General features: G+C 37.0%; 1 protein-coding gene across 1 annotated transcript in view; it reads right to left on the bottom strand.

The window, feature by feature from the left end:
* LOC128641131 (opsin-5-like) overlaps window positions 1–23242 on the bottom strand; it is a 165748-nt gene that overhangs the window by 30202 nt on the left and 112304 nt on the right. The window contains exon 4 of the mRNA XM_053693705.1: window positions 15075–15409. Within this exon, the coding sequence (XP_053549680.1) occupies window positions 15075–15409 (335 nt within the window). The remainder of the gene's footprint in view (window positions 1–15074; window positions 15410–23242) is intronic.

Consider the following 23242-nt stretch of genomic DNA (forward strand, 5'->3'; position numbering starts at 1 on the left):
AACGTAGCATCTCTTTATACGTGTATTTTGCATAAAAGATGGACTAGAGGCAGTAAAACATTTCCTAGATAAAGATGACTCTGTTAAACCTCTCCAAAAATCATTTATTTTGGAGTGTATTAATTTCATATTAACACATAATTATTTCAGTTATAACAATTAATTCTATATACAAAATTGCGGAACAGCAATGGGGACCAGATTTGCCCCAAGTTATGCAAACCTCTTTATGGGGCTGTGGGAGAAAGAATTTCTAGAATCAAGCATGCTTGCGGCAAATCTGGTCCTATACGGACACTATATCGATGATATAGTATTAATCTGGAAAGGAAGTCAATTAGAATTTACACAATTCATAGCAGAAATGAATACTAACAATAAAAACCTCAAATTTACAAGTGAAATTAGTAATGAAAAAATAAGCTTTATGTATTTAGAAATATATACAACTCCAATAATACTATCAATACCTGAACACACTTTAAGGCCGTTGACGCCAACAACTATATACATCAGACTAGCTGTCACCACCAGAAGTGGAAGAATAATATCCCTAAAGGACAGTTATCACAAATTTGAAAAAATTGTAGCAGCGACACTGATTTCGACACACAATGAGACATTCTAAAGGATAAATTTCTAGCCAGAGGGTACAAAGAAACAGATATTATAGCCATTAAAGAGGAAATACAATTAAGAGATAGAAAAGAACTATTAACAAAAAAGAGACACATAGAATATCTGATAATAAACAACTTTTTATTCCCTTCATTACTAAATATAGCTATAACAATTATCTAATAGAAAAAATCATAAGAAACATTGGCCAATCCTGAAAAGCGATGAAAGGATAGGGGAACTACTGGGGTTAATAGTTTAATTTAGTGTTTTGTGATGTGGGGGGGCGGCGGTTTAGGGGTTAATAGGTTTAATTTAGTAGTTACTATGTGGGTGGCTGGAGGTTTAGGAGTTAATACTTTATTATAGTGTCGGTGATGTCGGGGAGCGGCGGATTAGGGGTTAATAGGTTTATATGATGTTGGGGGGGGCGGCGGATTAGGGTTTTAATCGGTTTCTTTAATAGTTGCGATGTGGGTGGGCGGCAGATTGGGGTTAATAGGTTTAATATAGTGTTTGCGGTGTGGGAGGGTGGCGGTTTAGGGGTTAATAGGTAGTTTATGGGTGCTAGTGTACTTTGTTAAAGTTTAGTTATGAGTTTTGTGAAACATTTTTGTTTCACAAAATCCATAACTACTGCTTTTAGATGGCGGTATGGATCATGTCGGTTTATGCTGTAACGCAAGCATTTTAGCTGGACCACACAACCTGTACTACAGCGCTATGGAAAATCTCGCACTCAAACGTAATTTTTTTGAGTGTAGAATTGACGTTGCGTTACAGGCTAAAATGCTTGTGGTATAGCTATACCGCCACGACTCGTAATATGCGTTCCTGGCCATTCCTGCGAAATGGCCAATTTTTCAGCTTTAAAAGCCATACCGCAAAACTCGTAATCTAGCCGAATATTTATTATGTTTACTCTGTTAAATTAATGGGACATTTTATCCATTTATTCATATATATATATATTAAATCTTTATAATTTAGTCAGTACCAGTCCTTTGGGTTATTGGGGATCTTTATTCTCATATATTCAACATAGTTTTACACTATTTTTTAACCAGCATAAAATATATGAAATCCCCTCTATTAATTTTAAATCCTTAAAAAGACTGAAATCCTTCCAATAGCTTAACAATTTTAGGTATATTAATTTAAGAAATACTTTTAAAACATTTATTTTGCATGTAGATCATTCACAATGCAGTGTATAGTTTCTCCATGAATAAATGAAAAATAGACTTTAATGTGAACTGATGTGTGTACTGTTTACATATCCATATGTCAATCACAAACTGGTTGTTGTTATAGCAACAGGCAGCACTATGGAAGCCTAAACAGCACAAAAACAGACCAGTTATCTTTATATATAAACCTAAAGAAACAATAATAATGATAGTAATAATCCATTACATATATATATATATATATATATATATATATATATATATATATATATATATATATATATATATATATATATATATATACAGTCATATGCAAAAGTTTAGGCACCCCTGACAATTTCCATGATTTTCATTTATAAATAATTGGGTGTTTGGATCAGCAATTTCATTTTGATCTATCAAATAACTGAAGGACACAGTAATATTTCAGTAGTGAAATGAGGTTTATCGGATTGACAGAAAATGTGCAATATGCATCAAAATGAAATAAGATAGGTGCATTATTTTGGGCCCCCTTGTCGTTTTGTTGATTTGAATACTTGTAACTACCTAGCACTGATTAATTGGAACACACAATTGGTTTGGTGAGCCCATTAAGCCTTGAACTATTCTTCATAGACAGGTGAATCCAATCATGAGAAAGGGTATTTAAAGAGACACTAAACACCTGCTGCAAATTCTGCAAACTACCTTCTGCTGTCAATCATAAATATAATTCATATCTAGTAATCAAGGATGTGTATGCACTCTGCGCAGTTTACACCCAGTATGATCAAGATAATGTTGTCAAACAGAATGCTGATACTGCTCTCAATGCTGCTATGTTTGCAGCCATATTATAAAGCACGTTTTACTCACAGACACAGCAGTCATGTAATTCACATACTTATTTATCCAGTTTAGAGGATTATCAGAACCCTCGCTCACTGTGGAGCTGAGCTAGTGCTACATTAGCTGTATATATTATTATATTTATCTTATGTGCCTCATATAAAAAAAACATTCAGTTTGTGAAGGCATTATAATAAAAGCACTTTTTTTTCAATATTAATTACATCTGCACTATTGTCTGCAGCACAGGAATGTCAAACCTCCGTGAACGGTTGTAAATTCTCTTAGCAAACTACTACTGAGGGGAAGAAGGGGAGGGGGCATGTTCCTTGGAAGATAGCAGCTCTGCTGAATAAGTGAATAACTAATGTATGCACTGTTAGTTTTTCAGCAGCTATCTTACAACGGAACATGCCTCCTCCCCCTCCTTCTCTCCCTCCCGTAGTTTGCTATGAGAAATCACAACTGTTCACGGAGGTGTGCATTCCTGGAGGGAGAGAAGGAGGGGGAGGAGGCATGTTCCGTTGTAAGATAGCTGCTGAAAAACTAACACTGCAAACATTAGTTATTCACTTATTCAGCAAAGCTGCTATCTTCCAAGGAACATGCCCCCTCCCCTTCTTCCCCTCCGTAGTAGTTTGCTAAGAGAATTTACAACCATTCACGGAGGTTTGACATTCCTGTGCTGCAGTCAATAGCACAGATGTAATTAATATTGAAAAAAAAGTGTCAGTGCTTTTATTATAATGCCTTCACAAACTGAATGTTTTTTTATATGAGTCACATAAGATAAATATAATAATATATACAGCTAATGTAGCACTAGCTCAACTTCACAGTGAGCGAGGGTTCTGATAATCCTCTGACTTTATTAATAAAAGTATATGCCATGTGATGATGTGCATCACGTGACTGCTGTGCCCGTGTGGCAATATGGCGGCAGTACATAGCTTTACCAAGTGCTGGATAAGCAGTTTGATTGAAGACACTCTAATTGAACTGTTTGAGGTAAACTGACCCTCAAGAATAGAGATTAATGCGTAGTTTGTTATTATTAATCAGTATAAGTTAGTTTAAAGGATTTTTTGAAGGTGTTATAGGTCCCTTTAAGGTGGCCAATTGCAAGTTGTTGTTCTCTTTGACTCTTCTCTGAAGAGTGGCAACATGGGGGCCTCAAAACAACTCTCAAATGACCTGAAAACAAAGATTGTTCAACATTATGGTTTAGGGGAAGGCTACAAAAAGCTATAGCAGAGATTTAAGCTATCAGTGTCCACTGTGAGGAACATAGTGAGGAAATGGAAGACCAAAGGCACAGTTCTTGTTAAGGCCAGAAGTAAAATATCGGAGAGGCAAAGGATGGTGAGAATGGTCGAAAACAGCCCACCTCCAAAGACCTACAACATCATCTTGCTGTAGATGGTGTCACTGTGCATTGTTCAGCAATTCAGCATATGGGAGAGTGATGCGGAAAAAGCCTTTTCTGCACACACGCCCCAACAGAGCCACTTGAGGTATGCAAATGTACATTTGGACAAGCCAGCTTCATTTTGGAAGAACGTGCTGTGGACTGATGACACAAAGATTGAGTTATTTGGTTATAACAAGAGGCGTTAAGCATGGCGGCAAAAGAACACATAGTTCCAAGACAAACACTTGCTACCCACAGTAAAATTTGGTGGATGTTCCATCATGCTGTGGGGCTGTGTGGTCAGTGCCGGTACTGGGAATCTTGTTAAAGTTGAGGGTCGCATGGATTCCACTCAATATCAGCAGATACTTGAGAATAATGTTGAGGAATCAGTCACAAAGTTGTAGTTACGCCGGAGCTGGATATTTCAACAAGACAACGACCCAAAACACTGCTCAAAATATACTCTGGCATTTATGCAGAGGAACAAGTACAATGTTCTGGAATGGCCATCCCAGTCCCCAGACCTGAATATCATTGAAAATCTTGCAAATTTTCTGTTAATCCAATAAACCTCATTTCACTACTGAAATATTACTGTGTCCTTCAGTTATTTGATAGATCAAAATGAAATTGCTGATCCAAACACCCAATTATTTATAAATGAAAATCATGGAAATTGTCAGGGGTGCCTAAACTTTTGCATACGACTGTATATAAAAACGTTTAAAAAATGAATCTGAGGTATCTGAAACAAGGCAATCTCTTCCCATCTGCTATGGTCAACAAAGAGATAAGTATATTAAAAAAATATTTTTTTTAATACTAGTAGACTAATCTTATACCCAGGCTACATATGTAGTTAAGTCCCTGTAACAACCATGTATATACCATGATAAAGATAATCTGCATAACAATGAACTAAAAGTACTGGAAGTTCATTTATTTATGAAACATGTACGTGATATGTTATAATAAAATTTGTGGCAACCACATGCAATATTATGGGCTAGATTACAAGTACATATCAATATCACAGGGATGGACACAGCACAAAGAATAACAGTCTGGTAATAAAAGTGGGTGGTTAAAAGGACAGTAAAGTCAAATTAGTTTGATTGAAGACACTCTAATTGAACTGTTTGAGGTAAACTGACCCTCAAGAATAGAGATTAATGCGTAGTTTGTTATTATTAATCAGTATAAGTTAGTTTAAAGGATTTTTTGAAGGTGTTATAGGTCCCTTTAAGGTGGCCAATTGCAAGTTGTTGTTCTCTTTGACTCTCCTCTGAAGAGTGGCAACACGGGGGCCTCAAAACAACTCTCAAATGACCTGAAAACAAAGATTGTTCAACATTATGGTTTAGGGGAAGGCTACAAAAAGCTATAGCAGAGATTTAAGCTATCAGTGTCCACTGTGAGGAACATAGTGAGGAAATGGAAGACCAAAGGCACAGTTCTTGTTAAGGCCAGAAGTAAAATATCGGAGAGGCAAAGGATGGTGAGAATGGTCGAAAACAGCCCACCTCCAAAGACCTACAACATCATCTTGCTGTAGATGGTGTCACTGTGCATCGTTCAGCAATTCAGCATATGGGAGAGTGATGCGGAAAAAGCCTTTTCTGCATACACGACCCAACAGAGCCGCTTGAGGTATGCAAATGCACATTTGGACAAGCCAGCTTCATTTTGGAAGAACGTGCTGTGGACTGATGACACAAATATTGAGTTATTTGGTTATAACAAGAGGCGTTAAGCATGGCGGCAAAAGAACACATCATTCCAAGACAAACACTTGCTACCCACAGTAAAATTTGGTGGATGTTCCATCATGCTGTGGGGCTGTGTGGCCAGTGCCGGTACTGGGAATCCTGTTAAAGTTGAGGGTCGCATGGATTCCACTCAATATCAGCAGATACTTGAGAATAATGTTGAGGAATCAGTCACAAAGTTGTAGTTACGCCGGAGCTGGATATTTCAACAAGACAACGACCCAAAACACTGCTCAAAATATACTCTGGCATTTATGCAGAGGAACAAGTACAATGTTCTGGAATGGCCATCCCAGTCCCCAGACCTGAATATCATTGAAAATCTTGCAAATTTTCTGTTAATCCAATAAACCTCATTTCACTACTGAAATATTACTGTGTCCTTCAGTTATTTGATAGATCAAAATGAAATTGCTGATCCAAACACCCAATTATTTATAAATGAAAATCATGGAAATTGTCAGGGGTGCCTAAACTTTTGCATACGACTGTATATAACAACATTTAAAAAAAATGAATCTGAGGTATCTGAAACAAGGCAATCTCTTCCCATCTGCTATGGTCAACAAAGAGATAAGTATATTAAAAAATTATTTTTTTTAATACTAGTAGACTAATCTTATACCCAGGCTACATATGTAGTTAAGTCCCTGTAACAACCATGTATATACCATGATAAAGATAATCTGCATAACAATGAACTAAAAGTACTGGAAGTTCATTTATTTATGAAACATGTAGGTGATATGTTATAATAAAATTTGTGGCAACCACATGCAATATTATGGGCTAGATTACAAGTACATATCAATATCACAGGGATGAACACAGCACAAAGAATAACAGTCTTGTAATAAAAGTGGGTGGTTAAAAGGACAGTAAAGTCAAATTAGACTTTAATGATTTAGACAGAGCATACAATTTAACACAAATTTCCAATTAACGCCCATCATCTAATTTGCTTCGCTATCTTGGTATCTTTTGTTGATAAGCATACCTTAGTAGCTTAGGAGCAGCAAAGCACTACTAGGATCAAGCTGGTTATTGGTAGCTGCACATATATGTCTCTTGCTATTGGCTTTGTGTTTAGCTAGCTCCCAGTAGTACATTGTTCCTTCAACAAAGAATAACAAAAAAGCAAATTTGACAGTTTAAAATTGTAAGCTCTATCTGAATAAGGATTTTTTTTTTCCCTTTAAATATTTTAACCTAAGCATCTTAACGCTGCTGAATTTTTTTTAGTGTACCCTATTCTTTTAATAGATAGCGCAGAGAGAATGTAATATGAGCCCAATAAAAGAGAAGCACTATTGATTGTGCTCAAGCGGTATTAACTGTCACAGGGGCCTAAGGGGGAATTCCCAGCCTGATCATCGACGCCAACTTCTCCCTCCATGCCATTCTGCAGTTGTCCATACTTCTGGATCTCATATCTTTATTGTGGAGAAGCTGGTCATATGCTGAGGACTAGCCCTGCTTGTCCTGCACCTTCATCTGGTAAGGGAATTATCTCTCTTCTCTCCCTGAATACTTCACATACTCTTCCAGCCTCTTAAACTACACCAGATTACAGCTATTATTGACTCTGGGGCCAGTGTGTGTTTTTATGATCAATCCCCTGCTGAATCTATACAGATACCACAACAACACAAGATAACCCCCTTCTACTATTCATAGTGGATGGAAAACCCATCAAGGGTGGCCCTGTGACCTATGAAACATCCCCCATCTGTCTCAGCATTGGTACTAAACACATCAAGACCATCAGCCTGGATCCAGTTCTCTCATCAATGTTCCTGTTGATATTGGGTCTCCCATGGCTTCGTACCTACAATCCTGTGATTAACTGGGCTGCTGGTTCTGTGAATTTCTCCTCCTCCTATTGCCGTCAGATCTGTTCATTCTGCACCAATGCTTTCCCTAGCTACTGATACCCCTGCCACATTACCTAAAAAATATCAGGAAGATGTATTTGAGAAGACGAATGCTGAAAAATTACCACCAAAATGACCATATGATTGTCCAACTAGACTGATACCTGGTGCCACAATCCCTTATATCTATCCCTTGGCTGAAACATTTGAATGAATACATTGAAGAAAACCTAGCCAAGGGATTTATTCTAACCTCACCTCTACGGCAGGGATCTTTTTTGTGGGCAAAAAGCATGGAGGACTTTGTACCTGCATGGACTACAAGGCTCTGAACAATATTACAATAAAGAACACATACCCACTTCCGTTGAGATGTTAGAATGCCTTCAAATCACTACCATCTTCACTAAAATTCACCTGTGGGGGTCCTACAATTGAGTGTGTTTGTGAAGGTGATGAATGAAAGATGGCATTCAGAGCTTGTTTTGGACACTTTGAATACTTGGTATTTTGGTTTGTGCAATGCCTTAGCCACCTTTCAGCACTTTCTGAACAATGTCTTTCGAGATCTACTAGATACCTTCATACTAATCTACCTTGATGACATCTTTATTTTTTTCACCCTCACCAGCCCAAGAACACCATGTGCATACTGTATTAAAACACCTATGATAACATGGACTATATGCTAAGGTCAAGAAATGTATGTTTGATGCCAACACCATTGAGTTCCTGGACTATGTTCTCTCTTCTTTTCGCATTCAGATGGATCCCCGCAAGGTACAAGCAATTATGGATTGGCCTGTTCCCAGCGTTTCATAGGATTTGCCAACTTCTACTGAAGGTTCATCCAGAGCTTCTGGCAGGTCTCTGCCCAGATCACTGCTCTCACCAAAAAACAAGATCAATTTCTGTGGTCCACACAAGCACAAGAGACCTTTGAAAATTTAAAGAGACTTTTCACCCAAGTTCCCATCCTGATTTATCCTGACTCCTCAGAGGACTTCTTCCTGAAAGTAGATGCTTCCAACACTGCCTTAGAAACCATCCTTTCACAGCAAGTTCTGATGTGGGTTAGAGAGAGCTCTTGGCCATCAAATGTGTCCTGAAGGAGGGGCCTCAGCCAACTCAAGGGCAGATGCAACTGCACCACCTGTTCAAAAGAAGCAAGATCTATGATACCATGACTCCCAAGTATACATTCCCCTTCCACTCATCAATACATTTTGAGCCAATTCCATGACACACTAGCCACCGGACATGGAGGTATCACCAAAAACCAAGTAGCAATGCAGTGGAACTATTAGTGGCCAACCTTACATTGACACCCAGGACTACTTAATATCATGTGACATCTGTGCCAGAGCAAAGAACTCGACTACCAGATCTGCTGGTTTTCTTCAACCTCTTCTCATGCCCTTGGTCTGATATTGCTCTGGACTTCATCTTGGAGCTACTTCTCTTATGACAGGACAACACCATCATGGTAGTGGTAGACCACTTTACTTAAATGTCATATTTCGTACATCCCAAATGCTGCCAAGACTGCTGCATTGTTCTTAAAAGAAATCTACCCCATTTACTGAATTCCACAAACCATCACCTCTGACAAAAGAACCCAGTTTACTTCCAAGTTCTGGACACATTTTTGTCATCACCTGAGTATCAAACACTGCTTTTATCCTCCTCTTATCCTCCTCATCTGAATGGGCAGATGGGGCGTACCAATCAGACTTTGGAGTAGTATCTTCAATGCTATACATTTTACCTCCAAGATGCCTGGCCTTCCTTCTACCCATTGCCGAGTTTATATATAGTAACCAGGTGAACCAATCTATATAATAACCAGGTGAACCACATCCAGCAAACACACACCATTATTTGCTCATTTGGATTCCACTGAGCAGCACTTCTGTATCTGTCATGCTCTTTTGAAGTCCCTGATGTTTCCTGAAGCTTCAATTCCCTTTGACACGAACAATATTTTCTCCATCTAGCTCTCCTGCCTGCTCAAAACGAATAGGCAGATAAAAAAAATACAATTCTGCACCCTCTTACAAGCCTGGTGACAAGGTGTGGCTTTCTACTATAAACCTCCAGCATTCCTTTCTTCAAAACTAGGTCCTTTTTTAATGTGAAAGAAGTCCTCAACCCAGTGGCTGTGCGGCTAGAACTCTTAGAAACCTTTTGTTGCTCAAACCCTGGAGACCAGATGCACTCTTCCACTGAACCACTATTTCTCCAGCCCCTGACATTGTCAAGGTTGCTCCAGGTCATACCTTGAAGGAGGGCTCTGTTGCAGTGGCCTAGGGGGAGGTCACTTGCTTGCTCTTTGATGCCAGTTTCTCTATCTGCGTCCTCCATGCCATGCTGTGGCTGTCCACACTTCTGGAGCTGATGTTCTGGCCTCCCTCTCTGTTGCTGCAACTATGTGCTAAGAGGGCGTCATTGCACCTGGCTTCATTTTTGGAGTTAGGTAATACTCCACCTCTAGGAAGAGGCCATCCTCGGGCAGGCAGTGAAGGATCATAAAATAGCAAAAACTAAGTAGCTGGGATATCCAATGACACTGGTGGCAGTCATGCTTTTGCCTGCTCCTGTTGTATTCTTTGTTTCAACTTTGTTTATTTCATTTGTAAAGCCCCCATGCTACCACAGACCTCCTAGGATCCTGTCCTCACCACAAGGGTCCTCTAGAGTTTGTGCTTGTAAGATTGTGCTGTTTTTTTCCTGCTGTTGAGTTCGATTTCCTGACTAGCCTACCAAGTCAATGACATTAACACACCGTAGCACTAAGATGTTTGTCCTCCACTTGTAAAAAATTTAATTTATATTAATTATTTGATGGCTGCTTAGCAGATTATACACATTGTTTATTTTTATCATGATATAATGTTGAATATTTTGTCTGAATGGTTAATTCTTTGATACAGCCTATGATTTTACTCAGCATGCATACTTACCCAGGGCAGGCAGTGGAAATTACTGCCTATTTTCATCAATCCCAATGAATTTGATTTAAAAAAATAGTGATTTTTTTTTTTTTTTTTTAAAGATATAATGCTTTTGAGTCATTACATTTTAGTTGGAACATAACAATTTTTTGTTTAATGATGTGTTCTTTTTTAATTTCCAAAGGGTGTAGAACAGCTATGGGAAAAATTGAACTCTCATGTGTCAACTTTTTGGGGTTACAGGAAGACTGTGTATGTAAATGTACTTTTGAGACCCACCTGTATAAAAATTAACATTCAGGATATTACACAAATTTGGGACCTAGGGTAAGCAGCAGCACAGTTTATTTAAAACTGAATAAACGTATTGTTCCACCAATCCATAGAAATGATCCAAGGCATGTATTATATGGTATTTCTAAGCATTTTTTTTTTTTTTTAAAGTAGGAATTTTGATATGTTATCCAGAGGGTATTCTTAAATAATGATTTTAAAGGCATTATGAGAGATATGATCTCTCGACATGTCAAACAATTCAGAAAATAACCTCAAAAGCAAAGGGTCTGTCATATGGACACAATGATGTAAAGGACATAGTTCATGACTGTCAGTTTTGTTTCTTTAATTTTATCATGTGTAATATTTATCTGCATGAGATAATTATGATCCACAAAACACAATGGGATTTTTTTCAATGTAGTTATAGGAAAGGCAGGGCATAAGAGTTTGTAAATGGATAAGATTCATTCTCTTGCACTACTGCTCATCATTACCAGATGCAGGGGTTGTAATAACTACGTCTACATTTGCTGTTTATCTAATTACTTGCACATAGTGCTCTAGTAGTATGGAGGGATGAGGAACAGGAATAGATGGTCATCTACCATTTGTGACAGTTCAGTTCATGATATGGGACTGGGTTACAAATGGCAGGCTAAACAATATCAATATATCAGTATTACAAATGAAAAGTAAACGCGACCGCTCAAGTGAAAACTAATTTTGCGCTTGTTGAATTAGCATGACTGAATATCTCACATAAGGGATTACAAAACAAATGTAAACTAAAGACAACTTAAATGGATACTAAACCCACATTTTTTCTTTCATTATTTGGATAGAGCATGTAATTTAAGCAACTTTCTAATTTACTTCTATTATCAAATTTTCTTTGCTCTCTAGGTTTCTTTATTTGAACAGCAGGAATGAAAGCTGAGAAGCCTGCCCGTTTTAGATTCAGCACCTTTGTAGCGCTTGCTGATTGTTGGCTAAATGTAGTAACCAATCAGCAAGCACTATCCTGGGTGCTGAACCAAAAAAGGGCAGGCTCCTAAGTTTTCATTACCGCTTTTACAAATAAAGATACAAAGAGAATGGAAAAAAAATGATAACGAGAGTAAATTAAAGATACTTAAAATTGCATGCTCTACCCTAATCATAAAAGAAAACATTTTGGGGTAGTATCCCTTTAAAGGGATATGCAACCCACAATTTTTCTTTTATTGTTTAGAGAGCATGTGATTTTAACCAACTTTTTAAATTAACTTTTATTAGAAAATTTTCTTTGTTTTCTTGGTATCTTTGTTGAAAAGCAGGGACGTATGATTAGGAGCCGGTCCATTTCTGGAGCACTATATGGCAGCAGTGTTGCAAGAAAGTTATCTATTTGCAAGAGCGCTAGATGACAGAACTATTTCCTGTCATCTAGTGCTCCAGATGCCTACTCTTCAACAAAGAATATAATGGGAACTAATCAAATTTGATAAAAGAAGGAAATTGAAAACGTTTTTTAAAATTGTATGCAACCTTCACAAAGAAAAATCTGCCTGATTCCAGCCTTGTTGGAGAACCCCCAGATCATCACCAATCCTTCACCAAATTTCAAAGTGGATGCGAGACACTGTGGCTTGTAGGCCTCTCCAGGTCTCCACCTAACCATTAGACAACCAGGTGTTGAGCAAAGCTGAAAAACTTAGGATTGTTTTTCTAGCACAACAATGCTCCATGTGACACAGTCCGGTCAATCAAGATGTGGATGGAGGACCACCAGATCAAGACCCTCTCATGAGCAGCCCAATCTCCAGAGCTGAACTCCATTGAAAACCTCTGGAATTAGATCAAGAGGAAGATGGATGGTCACAAGCCATCAAACAAAAGCAAGCTGCTTACAGTATTCTATTGTTTAAAAATGAATATGACTTTGTTTTCTTTGCATAATTTGAGATCTGAAAACACTGCATATTTTTTGTTATTTTGACCCGTTGTCATTATCTGCAAATAAACGCTCTAAATGACAATATTTGTATATGGAAGTTGGGAGAAATGTTGTCATACGTTTATACATATAACACATTCCTATAAATAGTGAAACGAGAGAAACTGATAATTTTGCAGTGATCTCACAGACACACACACATTTGAGCCCTTTCAAGTTGAAAACCTGAAAGCAAGAAAATATTTTTTATTCAATATTAATTTTGAATGATGTTTCTTTACTGTGTATTTACTGTAAATATTTTACACTCCAACACAGTTGAAACTGTTCTATGTATTTTAAAATATATACTGTATATATATATATATATATATATATATATATATATATATATATATATATATATACACACACACACAAACACCTATATATATTCGTATAGATATATAGGTATAGATATGTAGTTTACAAAAAAAATAAGCAGATATGTATAGAAATATATATTTAATAAATAAATAAAAAGTTTTCTTCTATGTAAAGAACATAGAAATGTAAAATATTTATAATTCTTGACAGGTTTTTTTCTGAAATTGCAGCTTAATTGTAGTCTATGAGGAGAAGAAGTCAGCATGGCTGCAGTATCCCAAGTACTGAAGTTAGTGCACTTTGGGTTTAGATCGCTCACAAAAATAATTATTTTCAACTTGTAATACCAGCACTAGCCAGTGGGGCAAAAAGCTTACTTCTAGCTTTGTATAAGAGTGCTAAATTTCCCGCCACTTGTAATCTAGCCCATAGTTAATTACTGGTAATGGAAACATACTTTTATTTTCAAACACGCACACCCACACATATAATGTAATTTTTCTTTAAAATGGATATCAAGAAAATAAAATTATTTACTATGAAAATATATTATATGTTTTGAATTGATTTTTATTAATAATGCATGCATATTTAAAGGGACACTGAACCCAATTTTTTTCTTTCGTGATTCAGATAGAGCATGCAATTTTAAACAACTTTCTAATTTACTCCTATTATCAATTTTTATTCGTTCTCTTGCTTTCTTTATTTGAAAAGGAAGGCATCTAAGCAATTTTTTTTGGTTCAGGACCATGGAAAGCACTTATTTATTGGTAGGGGAATTTACCCACCAATCAGCAAGAACAACACAGTGTTTTCACAAAAAATGGGCCGGCATCTAAACTTACATTCTTGCATTTCAAATAAAGATACCAAGAGAATGAAAAGAATTTGATAATAGGAGTAAATTAGAAAGTTACTTAAAATTGCATGCTCTATCTGAATCACAATAGAAACAATTTGGGTACAATGTCCCTTTAACAAATTATTCCATGATACTGATCCTATTTAACAAATTATTTTAAAATGTATTAAGTAAATATTTCTGTTTAAACACACAATTTATGTAGTAACCTAACTTCAACAATTGATTTATAGTATTAAACTGTCATCTAGCACTGCTTTGCTAATTACCATTCTTTAAAGTTAAAGTGCACTTATTTTAAAGTATGCTCTTGTTACTTAGTGCCAATGATCTAAAGCTCTACGCTCAAGTGACAAAAACTGTATATAGTAACATTTTAACAGTGTGTATACTAAAACAATTAAAGTAAAAAAAGAAGGATATTATACCAAACAACACTGTGCACTATAAGGTCACTCTTTCAGGCCTCCTTCCTAGATAGATGCCTGCCCCTCCTTGAATATTATCCCATGACCTTACAGTGTTGTATGGTATACGTTCCTTACCTTTTCTCAGCTCGAGTGAGATGATCTTGTAAGTATGATGAGGCCCCTCAAAAAAAAAATATTTAGAAACACTAATGTTATCTTGAGACATGTTTATGTCACTATGAAGTGTTCTTTATGTGAAGGAGAGACCCCTACATTACAATATAAGGTTTTAAAAAAAATCCCAATGATTTTATATGATTTCTCTCCATGCTGACGAGTTGTTGATCATCCGTCCCTTAATGAGAGCAAGTAATGTGAGGAATCAGTCTGTAAGCATAAACAGAACATAACAGACTAATTATGTGGTGTTTCAATAACGTTTTTGGAGTATATGATATGATCCAGTCCTACAATATTGGTCAGTATGGGTGCTATAAAGTATACACAAAAGAGAAAAATGAAACATGTCTACCATATTCTTTTTTGATGTCATCTCATAAGCACTAACCTTTACTATCAAGCTGTGTACGCTGTTTCCTTTGGCTTGTGGGGACAAATGCTGCCGCACTGCTTGCCTCGATCCTCTCACTGTCAGAAGTATGAGGGTGTAGGAGATCAGTATCAACACACAAGGAATGATGTAACAGAGAACAAACAGTGTGACAATGTACGCAATTGCCTTTTGATTCCTGTGTGAAGCTTTCCAGTCTATACAACAAGCTGTTCCATAGGGTTCTGGGCCATAAATCCCCCAATCTACTAATGGGGCCGCAGCAAACACAAAGGCGTAAGTCCAAACACAGAAGAGCAAAACTCGGGAATGGGATGATGAAAACCTGTTTCCTAAAATAAATTAAAAAAAACAATGTTATATTTCTTAAATGTGATATTGTTGATTTAAACATGTTATATAATGGGGATAAAGGGGCAACAGACTACTGTATTCTCTTCCAACTGTATCTTGATGCTGAATTTGTTGCAATCCACAAATCTATACATGGGAATTACTTCATGATCTACACTATCATTGATCAATTATCTGTATGTTTAAGAAATATTGATTCATTACACATTAGTTACAAGTTTTTCATTCATCTAAAATAACATGCACAGCAGTACTGAGCAACTACTAGGGGTGCGATCACATATACGGCGCAGGTTTCGGCGTGGGAACCGGCGGCACCCATAATTTCACCTCGCACATCGGGGTATTACATATACGGCGCCGGCAGTTCACAAAGTGCCGTAAGTCAGATAAACTAGCGATGTCCAGAAATGAGCGTAACTACAAATTGCTGGAGTTGCTAGTTACTTACGGCACTTTAGAAACTGCCGGCACCTAAGAAAAGTAAATAAAATAACAAATCTCCCGTAAAAGTCTAACCTGCCTCCCAAAAATAAGCCCGACATGTAAAAACCCCTATATCCACAATCCCCCCTCTCACTACTAATAATAAATGTATTAACCCCTAGACCAACAACCCCCCACAATGCTATAAGCCTAATTATTAAACCTAAACCGCCATAGTCCACAACACAATTAACCTATTTAAGTATTAACCCCTAAACCGCCATAGCCCACATAGGCTATTAAATGTATTAACGCATAATCTGCCGCCGCCAACGTCGCCGCCACTATAATAAAGTTATTAACCGCTAAACCTAAGTCTAACCCTAACACCCCCGAACTTAAATATTATTTAAATAAATCTAAATAATATTACTATTATTAACTAAATTATTCCTATTTAAAACTAAATACTTATCTATAAAATAAACCCTAAGATAGCTACAATATAATTAATAATTACATTGTAGCTATTTTAGGATTTTTTTTTTAATTTTACAGGCATCTTTGTATTTATTTTAACTAGGTACAATAGCTATTAAATAGTTAATAACTATTTAATAGCTACCTAGTTAAAATAACTGCAAATTTACCTGTAAAATAAATCATAACCTAAGTTACAATTGCACCTAACACTACACTATCATTAAATAAATTAAATTAATTAACTACAATTACCTAAAATGAAATACAATTAAATAAAATAAACTATAGTACAAAAAACAAACACTAAATTACAGAAAATAAAAAAATATTACAAGAAGTTTAAACTAATTACACCTAATCTAAGCCCCCTAATAAAATAAAAAAGCCCCCCAAAATAATAAAATTCCTTACCCTATACTAAATTACAAATAGCCCTTAAAAGGGCTTTTTGCAGGGCATTGCCCCAAAGTAATCAGCTCTTTTACCTGTAAAAAAATAAATACAACCCCCCCAACATTAAAACCCACTACCCATACACCCAACCTTACTCTAAAACCCACCCAATCCCCCCTTAAAAAAACCTAACACTAAACCCTTGGAAGACCACCCTACCTTAAGTCGTCTTCACCCAGCCGGGCAGAAGTCTTCATCCGATCTGGGCAGAAGAGGTCCTCCAGCCGGGCAGAAGTCTTCATCCGATCCAGGCAGAAGAGGCCCTCCAGCCGGGCAGAAGTCTTCATCCAAGTGGCATCTTCTATCTTCTTCCATTCTTCTTCCATCCGACGAGGAGCGGCTCCATCTTGAAGACATCCGACGCGGAGCATCCTTCCTGGCCGACAACTACCCGACGAATGAAGGTTCCTTTAAATGATGTCATCCAAGATGGCGTCCCTTCAATTCCGATTGGCTGATAGAATTCTATCAGCCAGTCGGAATTAAGGTGGGAAAAATCCTATTGGCTGATGCAATCAGCCAATAGGATTGAGCTTGCATTCTATTTGCTGATTGGAACAGCCAATAGAATGCAAGCTCAATCCTATTGGCTGATTGCATCAGCCAATAGGATTTTTCCTACCTTAATTCCGATTGGCTGATAGAATTTTCTGTAATTTAGTGTTTGTTTTTTTTGTACTATAGTTTATTTTATTTTATTGTATTTAATTTTAGGTAATTGTAGTTAATCCATTTAATTTATTTAATGATAGTGTAGTGTTAGGTGTAATTGTAACTTAGGTTAGGATTTATTTTACAGGTAAATTTGTAGTTATTTTAACTAGGTAGCTATTAAATAGTTATTAACTATTTAATAGCTATCGTACCTAGTTAAAATAAATATAAAGTTGCCTGTAAAATAAAAATAAATCCTAAAATAGCTACAATGTAATTATTAATTATATTGTAGCTATCTTAGGGTTTATTTTATAGGTAAGTATTTAGTTTTAAACAGGAATAATTTAGTTAATAATAGTAATATTATTTAGATTTATTTAAATAATATTTATGTTAGGGGGTGTTAGGGTTAGGGTTAGACTTAGGTTTAGGGGTTAATAACTTTATTATAGTGGCGGCGACATTGGCGGCGGCAGATTAGGGGTTAATACATTTAAAAGGCTATGTGGACTATAGCGGTTTAGGGGTTAATACTAGAATAGGTTTATTGCGGTGTGGGCTATGGCGGTTTAGGGGTTAATACTAGAATAGGTTTATTGCGGTGTGGGCTATGGCGGTTTAGGGGTTAATATACGTTATTAGTTATTGCGGTGGGGGATTGCGGTTGACAGGTAGATAGACATTGCGCATGCGTTAGGTGTTAATTTATTTTTCAAGGAATTTTCGGGAGTTACGGTGCTCCCATACTTGCGCTGGATATTGAATACCGATTTACGACGCGGTCCCATGTTAGCTTATGGGAGTAAAAATTGCGAGCGATGGGTGAAATATATGGGCGTAACTTGTATGCTACGCCGTTTATGTGATACCAAAACAGCGCAAAAACCGACGTCACGGGCTTTTGCGGGCGACGCTGCATATGTAATGGAGGCCTAAATATTGTTCTTGTGATAGAAAAAAACAGATTTGCTTTGCTCTAATAATTAAGATTAAAGGGATACTGAAGTCTAAAATAAACCTTCATGAATCAAATAGTGCATGCGGTTAAAAAAAAATTAAACTTTCCAATTTACATCCATTATCAAATACTGCACTTTTTATATTCACACTTTTTGAAGCACCAGCACCTACTGAGCATGCGCAAGAGTTCACAAGATAAGGGGTAGGAAATATAAGCAAGTTTTGAAATTTGTTTGAAAAAAAAAAATCTACTGCTCATTTGAAATTCAGAGTAGTGCTATTACATTGTTTTGTTATTATGCATGTTGATTAGACAAGCCTACTGTATTTAATTCTTTTATACAATAGAACTCATCAACTAAAATAATGTTATTTATTATAGGCTGTGGTAAAGCATTGGTTGCCTCAACACACTACAAGGAAAAAAGTAAAAGATAGCATTTAAATAATGTAAAGTATATGTGTATAGAATGTTAATAGATGACTAATTTTTATATGTGTATATATATATATATATATATATATATATATACACATACATATATATTTATATATATATATATACACATATACACACACACATATACAGTTGTGCTCATAAGTTTACATACCCTGGCAAAATTTATGATTTCTTGGCCATTTTTCAGAGAATATGAATGATAACACAAAAACATTTCTTTCACTCATGGTTAGTATTTGGCTGAAGCCATTTATTATCAATCAAATTACAACAGAAACTACCCAAATGACCCTGATCAAAAGTTTACATACCCTGGTGATTTTGGTCTGATAACATGTACACAAGTTGACACAAAGGGGTTTGAATTCTCAATTCCTTGGATATCTTTTTATATCCCTTTCCTGTTTTATACAGTTCAACTACCTTTTCCCACAGATCCTTTGACAATTCTTTTGCTTTCCCCATGACTCAGAATCCAGAATCGTCAGTGCAGCACTGGATGAATGATGTAAGGGTCTGTCAGGAGTCCAGAAACTCATTGACCTTTTATACACACATACTAATTACAAGCAAACAGATCACAGGTGAGGATGATTTCCTTTAATAGCCATTCAAACCCCTTTGTGTCAACTTGTGTGCATGTTATCAGGTCAAAATCAACAGGGTATGTAAACTTTTGATCAGGGTCATTTGGGTAGGTTCTGTTGTCATTATGATTTAAAAAGAGTAAACACAGTTGACTGATAATAAATGGCTTCAGCCAAACACTAACCATGGGTGAAAGAAAAGTTTTTGTGTTATTCATATTCTCTGAAAAATGGACAAGACATCATAAATTCTGCTAGGGTATATACACTTATGAGCACAACTGTACATATATATATATATATATATATATATATATATATACATATATATATACACACACACACACATATATATATATATATATATATATATATATATATATATATATATGTATATATACACAGTACATATAGTGTGTTTCATTACACAGAAGAGGATGCTTCAAGAATTAGATTTTAGTCTTTGGACAAAAGTGATAAAAGGGAGCGGCCTGCCCACTTGTTTACACATGTACTAAAATTGAAGAAAAAAGTGGTTGATTTCAAACTACATGGTGGATATCTGTCTGAATACCATCGCAAGAGGTATATCCCTAGGGGATTTCGCATTAGGAATGTCCCCACTATTGGAAGACATAATGTGGTATTTTGCAACAAATGGTGTGGCATATTAAACAAGTGCTCCCTTGATTTAATGCTCCTTGTTATTGTGAAACTGCACAGGTACTAAAACAGTGTGAAACTGCACTACAAACATTTGAGAATACCCAGATGCATATACTAATACAAAATAAGGAGGACAATTGGCTTGATAATCTTAAAAAAAACAGATTGAAGAATATGAGCAAGAACTAGTGAGTTTTAAGGAGAGTAAATGGGAGGCAGTCATTGCTGACTATAGAGAAAAGAGGGTTTATAAGTGGACATTGGGTCCTGAAGATAGAAGAGCTATGAGACCTCGCAGGCAAAGAGACCAGAAACCACGCAATCTAACCACTGTGGATAGCTCTGATCAGAGTTCAGGCAATGAAGGACAGCATACAGCAATGGTCCCACAGCATGCAGCAATGACTCCACAAACTACTAATTATGGAGTGACAACTCGCTCAAAAAATGAGGCAGGCGGTTCACAAGAAGGGGGAGGCACGGCAGAAAGAGGTCGGGCGAGACCACCACGGCAGTGGAGGAGACGGTACTGACAAACAACAGTAATATCATAAATCTCAGTGATCATCAACTCACTGAAATGGAGGAGAGGATCCTACAAAAAGGACTTACCTTTGTACCTACAACAACCGCTGATAATTTTGATCTCCACATTGATATTTTTAAGTTCAATAGAACTTTAAAATTGAAAGAATATTTCAAAGATATAGATATGGAACCTGACAAATTCAGAGGGAAGAGTACATCTGACCCAAAAAGCGCGAACGCCAGTATTAGAACTTTCTCAAGAATGCTAACAGAACAAATCTATTAATCTTGCAACAATCACAAAGCTGAGGTTAGGAAGAATCTTACGGCACTCGAATGGCAGGCACTAAATGCATTAAGGCAAAATCCTAATATAGTCACCCAGGAAGCTGATAAGGGTGGTGCCCTTATCCTGATGAACTACAAGGATTACCAACAGGAGATCATGGAACAGTTATCTGACATTAAGACCTATAGAAAACTACCGGGGTATCCCACCAAGATATTTAAGGAACAGATTGATGGATATATAACAATGATTATGGATATGGGCTATATTAGCCCGGCCAATAAAGCCTTTTTAGTGGTAGAATTTCCAGTAACACCGATAATCTATACTCTGCCAAAGATTCATAAGAATCCCCCCCCAAAAAACAGGACGCCCTATCATTTCAGCAAGAGGATCACTGTTACAAACAGTAGCCAGCTATGTTGATAGCTTTCTCCAACCTTTGGTACGGAATGTATATACTTGTTTTTATACAGACCCGGTTTCTGTGCCTTTTCAATATACTGCTGTTTGCAGTGTTTTTATCTAGTTGGATTTTAATCTTTTTATTCCTTACACTGACATTGTCATTTCGTTTGGAAACAAGTCTGATCGTGTGAGCAGCTACCTTTGGGAAAAAAAACACAGCCGTTTGAACTTACCCTGTGGTGATCTGGCTCACTAGACGACTCACAGCCGATTTCATCTACCTCTTCTCATTCACCCACAGGTCTCCCGGGTGAGACCTCCAGCGTACTGACTGCTGGTCCTGAATGTCAGCCTGCCTGCACGCACCCAGTTGGTTCTAGGTGCCACTCCACTTGTGAGTAGATTTTATACAAACTATTGTTTTCCAGTGTTCCAAACTGATTCACACTATGTTGGCGCCCCTTGTTTTTCTATCCTCTTGGATTCAATTGAACTGATCAAATTATTGAAAGAAGAACAAAATGTGAGAGATGAAGATATTCTTGTCACACTTGACGTTACAAGCCTCTATACAGTTATTCCTCATGAAGGAGGCTTAGCAGCAATACTCAGCCATTTGAATCAATATCCATACATTGGTCCATCTTCAGAGGTGTTAATCCAGCTGTTGGAATATTGCCTCATGTTAAACTACTTCAAATTTGAGCAGAAATACTACTTGCAGACAGCAGGAACTGTGATGCGGTCAAATGTGGCCCCATTGTACGCGAACGTATAAATGTCAGAATTGGAAAACAGAAGGACGGAATGTTTTAAAGATCCAAGGATCAGCATCTTCAGGTGGTATATTGATGACTTGTTTCTAATCTGGTCTGGAACAGAAGAAGAGCTGGAGGACTGGTTCAAAATCGGAACCTTGGACAATTTGAAATTTAAGATGACATACTCCAGAAAAAGTATTGACTTTCTAGACCTGAGGATTTTTAAAAGAGAACACCGTCTGGAGACTACTCTTTTTGGTAAAGAAACGGACGGAAATTCCCTACTTAGGGCTGACAGCTTTCATCCTCCAGCACTAAAATGAGCACTCCCAAAATCCCAGCCAAAGAGAGTTATTAGGAACAATTCTCTCAATACACTGAAAACTCAACAACTTAAAGACATGAAAAAGAAGTTCAAGGACAGGGGCTACCATGAGAAGAATTTAAGCTCCACTATGAATGAGCTAAGGGAACTCACCCAAATGGAGGCATTACAGAAAAATATCAAGGAAGAAACAGAAGAAAAAAGGTTAACATTTGTAACTAAGTTTACGCTGGATAAATGGCAGGTACCTTCCATCCTGAAGAAGAATTGGGAAACTGTACAAAGTGATCAACAATTACCACTGAGGGTAAATCCCTATGGGGCATCCTGATGTGCCCAGACTTTAAGGCAAGCTACAGTCCTGGAACGTGGTTGGGAGCACCTAAGAATGGATGCTACAGATGCAGAGGATGCACAACGTGCAATGGCCTGACTCAAGGGAAGTTTTTTACACACCCGTGGACGAATCAGAGGTTCAACATCAGGTACTGATTGACTTGTACCACTAGATATGTGGTATACCTTTTACACTGTAGTTGTGGACGGTACTATGTAGGTAAAACCAATGATGACCTCAGAACACGTATGGCCAATCACAAGTGTGGTATTAGAAATGCATTAGAAACTGGCAAGGCTGATCAACCTGTTGCTAAACATTTTCGTATGGCCAAGCATTCTGCATCGGATCTCAGTTATATGATCATTGACCACGTCCCCCCTCTACCTAGGGGAGGTGACCGGGCAAGGCTCCTATTACAGAAGGAGAGTAGGTGGATTTTTACCTTGCAAACCCTAATACCTAGGGGAC

This window comes from Bombina bombina, chromosome 1 (assembly GCF_027579735.1).
Source record: "Bombina bombina isolate aBomBom1 chromosome 1, aBomBom1.pri, whole genome shotgun sequence".
Taxonomy (NCBI): domain Eukaryota; kingdom Metazoa; phylum Chordata; class Amphibia; order Anura; family Bombinatoridae; genus Bombina; species Bombina bombina.